Source organism: Dromaius novaehollandiae, chromosome 3 (genome assembly GCF_036370855.1).
Source record: "Dromaius novaehollandiae isolate bDroNov1 chromosome 3, bDroNov1.hap1, whole genome shotgun sequence".
In the NCBI taxonomy this organism is placed as follows: Eukaryota; Metazoa; Chordata; class Aves; order Casuariiformes; family Dromaiidae; genus Dromaius; species Dromaius novaehollandiae.
The window spans coordinates 11,241,954-11,248,146 of record NC_088100.1 but is presented as its reverse complement, the minus strand read 5'-3'; the positions used below and the strand labels follow the sequence as shown (position 1 = coordinate 11,248,146).

Here is a 6,193-nt window from a genome sequence, read left to right as displayed (position 1 = left end):
CATCAAAACACAGTAATAAATTATAGGCTCTTGTATCAGTTGTCATTCTGTGAGTGATTGCTGAGATACACTCTAAGCTTATGAATTATTTAAATCAGATGCAGTACATTTTGGAAAATGAATTTGATTAAGTGGCAAGATATTATGAAGAAGCTTGAGACAAAATCCTAAGAGAATTTATTTTCATAAAATCTAGCATATTTCCTGGCTGATGATAATCTTGAGTAAATAGGTGAATTAGTATGTAGACTGATAGACTGGCTGCTACAAAGACCTAATACTGACACAGAAGACAAATACAAAGTACAAAATGGTCTTGCTAAGCAAGGCATATTACTTTCCCTCTGTTCCACTCCCCAGAAGGGCAATGAGTATTTTATACTTCTCTTCTTCCCAAAGCTCTATATGGTGTGCTGTCGTGGTATGTTTTTGCTAAAGCACTGTAATGTGTCATTTCATAGATACACTGAAGCTTATAGGTTCTGCCCAAATCTCCATACAAAGCGCATTCTAGTTTTCTTACGGCTCTGTGGCTTATCATAGTATATAGAGTTTTACAGGAAAAACACAAGTTCTTTATCAGACAAGATCTGGAAGAAGAGCTTGAAGACATGAACGTCCAGAAGCTTGTCTGTTTTCTCCAACAAAGTCAGCTTGTCTGCAAACCTTTTCTTGATGACACTCTTACACTTCCTTCCTAGTTACTACAACACTACTGCATGAAATACATAAATTGTCTTTGCACTGAAACTGGAAAATTTTTCTCACATAACATCTGGTTATTGCTATGTATGGATATTTTCTTCCTTCTTTCCTTTCTCTTTCTCTTTCTTCCTCCCTCTTCCTTACTTCTTTTCTTTCCTTCTTTTTTTCTTTCCTTTCTTCCCTTCTTTCTCTTTCTTTCATTTAACTGGAAGCCATAAGCATCATTTATTTGCATAATTGCTTCACTGAAACTGCAAAGAAGCTCTCATTTAATTGCCATGCATATGATCATATTCATCTAATTTAGTATAAATGTCCCCTGCTGTTTCAATTGGACATCTGTCTTAAACTGTTGTGAGAGGAAAAAAACAGTGTATTTCACCCTAGAAATGGCCGTTGAATGATATGTGAATGTTCAGTTAATTTTGGTCTTCTCTTCCACAGTACTTCTTCTTTCCTTTATTTCTCCTGAACAAAAAATGTCATATTTTATATTTATTTAAATCCACAGAATTATAAAAAATACATTTGGTAAAACAGTCTGTGTTTTCCCCTTTCCCTTTTCCTCTCCTCTCCTCTCCTCTCTTCTCCTCTCCTCTCCTCTCCAATACTGGAAGAAAGACTTGCTTTAGAGGATAGTGCTTCTGGCTCAAGTTCAGCCTCAATTTTGACTGCTGGCAGTTTCCTTCCATGTGGATTCATCACTATTGATTTTTGTTCCAGATTTTAAGATATAGGCATGTATAGCCAGTCACATTCCCAATACCAGTCTCATACAGATTTTCTAGCTCTCCCATGGCTAATACTTGAGCCCTCCACATGCCTGAATACAACCCGTCCCAGCAGGCTTGGGAGCAGGAAGCCCAGCACCAGCTAGAGAGTGTGTGTGCACTGCTGACTGCAGGGGCTCACAAAGACATAATCCGAAATGGCAAGGATGAACCCGTCGAGCTCCATGCTGCCACAGGGATATGGATGGTTTCCTTCCAGCAACTTTGCAGAGTGGACATGCACAGTCTCTTCTGTACAGTCATACAGGAAACTTGTAGAGCAGGAAACCCAGATGTCTCAGGCTAATACTCTGTCTCATGTCTATGTCCCCTCCTTTCTGAATCACATGCAAGTGCTAAAAGAGAGCAGGAAACAATTCAGTCTGGGGATTTCTCATGGGAACCGTGTCCTAAAATGTGGACAACTGTCCAAAGGATTTATTGAAGAGCGAGCTGGTAACCTGCTCTTAAAAAAGTGCTCTGAGACAGGTAAAAAGAAAAAGCATTTGGATTTTTGACAAAAGTGTCAAAATCAGAATTTGGACAGTTTTAGCCTAAGTGATGACCAAAAACCTCCCAGAGATTTCCCTTTTCCAGATACAGAGGAGTATACTGTGGAAAGAGATTGCCAGCATTTTATTTCACATAAAAATATTTAAAAAGGTTAATCTTAAGAAATAGATATTAAGGTCAATACAAGAACAGTTTAATTCAGAGATATATACTGACAGTAAAACCAATTACCTTTATCTTGAACAAAGTACCCTTCTGAAGGAAAATATTTGTTGATTTAGATTAAAAACAGACGCCAGACAATGTGCTGGCCAGCACTGTACTGAGAAACACTCAGTGTAAGCTCAAAGTGGTCTCCACTTTCAAAGTAGTGGGAGCAGTAAGTGCTTGGCATCTTTGCAAAACTGTCTCTCTCCAATTCAATACCCCACATCAGAGGCACCTGAGACACCTGTGCTCTTTAACTTACCTGCAGTCTAATCCTCCCCACCCACACACAAATATATAAAATAGAAATAACAATTTAAAGCCATCTACATAAATACAGCTCTTTGAAATGCACTAATGTGTGTTATTACCTGAATCAGGAAAGCACTTATGCACAGCACAAACTCACATTCAAGTTGCAAGTGGAGAACTGGATTTCTTTTCTAAATTTGGGAACTATATCAGGTTGCACCGAGAGGATTATTATAAACAGAGGGGAAGGCAAATGAAGGTCCAGGAGGGAGAAGGGAAAGGGCAAGGAGAAATGGTCAAAAAAGGAAGCTCCGGGAAGTAAATGGTTTGCAATTACTTTAGGCAGCTCACTTAATCTTCATGCAGTTTAAGTTCCTCATTTTTGAAAACGTAGCTTATTACCAACAGGTGGGTTGATAATTCATGTTAAAAAGTGCTCTGAGATGCTTGGAAGAAAGGTACTTTTAAAACTGTAAAGTATCACCCTTGAAACATCTGTTGTTATGCCACGGTAAGACTGTGGATTTCAAAATTGCTACTGAAAACTAATACAGAAGGAAAGCAAGAACCCATTCAATAATGAATATTTGGCCAACCCTAGCATTTCTACTCATGATACCATCAACAGACAAATACTGGTGGGAAGAATGGGTAAGAAAATATCTTAAGTGCGTATTTTACTAGGTCTCTTATCTGGGAAAGCTAGTTTGCTAAGTGTACAGCTGCAGGTAGCACAATCAGTTTAGAAATTTGTGTTTACTCTCATTTTATTTCCTCCTGGGGAACTGTAACCAAGCTGCCAGCATGACAAAACCACCTCTGAGGAAGTCAGTGAAGGAAAGTGCTAGTTTATGGTATTCTCCTATTCATGACAGTCACACTCCGCTAGCTCTCTCCCTTTATTTCAGAATCCTAAGGAGTTCATCTTAGAATTTTTGTCCATCCACTTACTGACACACAGCATGTGCTCTTTCAAACCCTCCATTCACATTATTTACCAGCTCCCAGTGTTGCACCTTTAATGTGAATCTGTAACTCAGCTCCTTGTGCTGGGAGCAGTCGCTGCTTCACAGAAAGGAGTACAGAGATGCACCCCAAGCCTTTCCATTTTGGTCCATCTCTGTGCCTTTTTGAGATTCTCTGCTTAGCTTGACAGCATGTCTCAGTCTCTTTCCAGATTGTTAATGACTTGCAAAGCTGAGAGTGTAGTTGCTGGCATTCCCTTTACTTCATCTCTTCCGCCTGCAAGTGCTAAGGAAAGAGAGAAAGATTTAAGATACATTCAGACCATAGGGACAAAGAGGCTTATAAAATGAAGTCTGGTCTTTCTCACCAGAGACTCACCAGAGTCCTCAAACGTCTCTCATCTTGCAGGTAAGAATTCTATCAAAAAACAGATTATCCTAACCCAGAGCTAGGCTTTTTTAACTCAGTTTATTTCCCTGTGCCTGAAGAGAAGAGATGGAGACAGCATTGCCTTTATTGCACTCTGTAAGTGCATCCCTAATGCACTTGAGGATCCAACCCCAGGCCAGTTCTGCGAATGAGTCCTGAAGAAAGTCAGACCTGTTCTGCCAGTCAGAAATCCACTGCTATTAATACAGCAGATTATTGCTTACCTGCATGGAGACTCCTTTCCCCAAGGACATCCTTGAAGGAAATTTATCTAAGGGTCTGTGCACTAGGAAACCTCGTCATCATGGCTGCTTATCAGTGAGCCTTGCTAGCAGGGAGCTGGGGTTAGATTCACTCAACTCCATGTTCTTGTGAATGTCCCAGTAGTGCTGGTCTAGCTCCTGCTCTAGTCGTTGTACATCCCCCTTGATCGAAAGACCTCATTGGAAAACTGTAGCTTGGTCATTTCCATCTCTCAAGATGGAAATCTAACTTTCCAAATCTAACTTTTCAATTTTGAGACTTTGCAGATTTTCCATCAGCCAGAAGTGGGATTTTTTTCCTTCTATCACATAAAGAGTAGCCCCAAAAGTATCCACAGAACAGCAACAAAGACAGCTACTTACCTTTCCACATCATGAAATCCAACAGCAAAACAAAATTCACTCCTCTTACAAAATTCGGCAGGACCTATGATGCCTCTTTCTTCTTCTTTTCTCATTTAGCACACATTGGCTAATAATCTCCAGGGCTGTATCAACACCTTCTTTTGTCTTGGCAGAGCACTCCAGGTAAGCATATGCCCCAATGCTGGCAGCCAAAGCTTTTCCTTTCACAGTGCTAATTCTAACACCTTCATCATCCCTTAGGTCTATCTTGGTAGCTACCAGAATAATAGGTACTGTGGAGCAGAAGAATTTGATTTCTGGAACCCAAATATCAAGGATGTTTTGCAGTGAGTCTGGCCTGTCCACAGAAAAGCACATTAAAATAACGTCTGTGTCCTGATAGGAAACTGAGCGGAGATTTTGATAACCGGCTTCATCCTTCCCTGACACATCGAAGAGAATTAGCTTCAGGTTCTTCCCATCTACCTCTATGTTAGTGGTGTAAGTGTCAAACACAGTTGGCTCATAGCATTTGGGAAGCTGTTCGTGGCGCAGAGCAAAGAGGAGGCATGTCTTACCACAGCTGTCATCTCCAACAACAGTTAGCTTTCTCCAAAGAGCAGCCATGCCTTGAAAACCAAGATGAGGTACAAAATGAATTAATCCAGTGCCCTTTTTTTTTTTTTTTTTTTAGCTTTTGTGAAGAGTAGAAGAATGGAAGAAGAAATCCTATTATTTTGGAATTCTTCTCATTATATCATCTTTTCTCTCCATACTTCTCTCTTACCTGTGTTCCTCCTTTTTTGCCCTTCAGTTCTTCTAGTATTAGAATGTTCTGAAATTGTGATTACCTTGCTCTTGACTATTTTTACACATCAGAAGTTCAAGATAAAAAACAAGTCTAGCTGTAACCTAAATTCCTGCAGTGTCCTATGCTTCTGTTTTATCATCTCACGCACTGTTTATGGCCAGTGTTCAGTTCATAACAGATTTCATTTTCTAGATTGAATGACTTAATTTTGTAAGCGAGATGGAATATAAAACACTGTACAGAACAACTATCCAAGTAAGTTTTATTGACTACATTTTTCCCACCATGGTCACCAGTGAAATTCTACCAATGGCAATAGCTATCCTTTGTAAATCCATGCTGCCTTTGTTCATAGATCTGTTCTCATGTGGGATTAAGAAAATGTTCTCTCCTCATATATTCGCTGTTATTTTATATAAAATAGAAGTCTGTTAGACTTACAGGATAGTAATTTCCAGCATCAATCTTCCTTTCTTGATTTTCAGTATTAGATTGGTTTCTTCCAATCTTGTTACACTTCAGTTTCCGTAGGCCACAGATTCCCCTATACAGAGAACTCACCACCACTTTACAAAGACCATTATGATGAACATTGTATTTAAAGGAATAGGCTGATGTTTCTAAATTTAGCCAACCAATCTACAAAGAGAACTGAATGAGATCATGCCTCTTAAAGGAAACCCACTTTACTGACAATAAAGGGCAAGTTACGCAATCCATTAACGAATCACAGCACATTTGCTTTAGAAATTCCCTTTTCCTATTGCAAAACTTATCTTGAGTGAGCATTTCAGTACCAGGTGTGCCAAACTGGTTTTGTGCATAGGGCTGAGAACTAGAGAGTAAAACAGCAGTAGATCAAAGTCCTGCCAGCCAGATCCTCAGGATACTCTTTTCCGGATCTGCTGAGACATCTTAGAGAAATGAATCAC

General features: G+C 39.5%; 1 protein-coding gene across 1 annotated transcript; it reads right to left on the bottom strand.

Moving 5' to 3' along the window:
* Positions 1-890: 890 nt before the first annotated feature.
* On the bottom strand, positions 891-5,864 carry LOC112993242 (ras-like GTP-binding protein RHO). The gene is made up of 3 exons (XM_026116667.2): positions 5,703-5,864; positions 4,469-5,079; positions 891-3,698 (listed from the first exon to the last, which is right to left on the bottom strand). Exon 2 carries the CDS (start codon positions 5,075-5,077, stop codon positions 4,514-4,516), a length of 564 nt encoding a protein of 187 aa, XP_025972452.1. The 5' UTR covers positions 5,078-5,079; positions 5,703-5,864; the 3' UTR covers positions 891-3,698; positions 4,469-4,513.
* Between the last annotated feature and the right edge of the window lie 329 nt (positions 5,865-6,193).

Coding starts and splice junctions, on each gene's coding strand:
- LOC112993242 (XM_026116667.2), bottom strand. CDS start 5,077: ATGGCTGCTCTTTGGAGAAAGCTAACTGTTGTTGGAGATGACAGCTGT.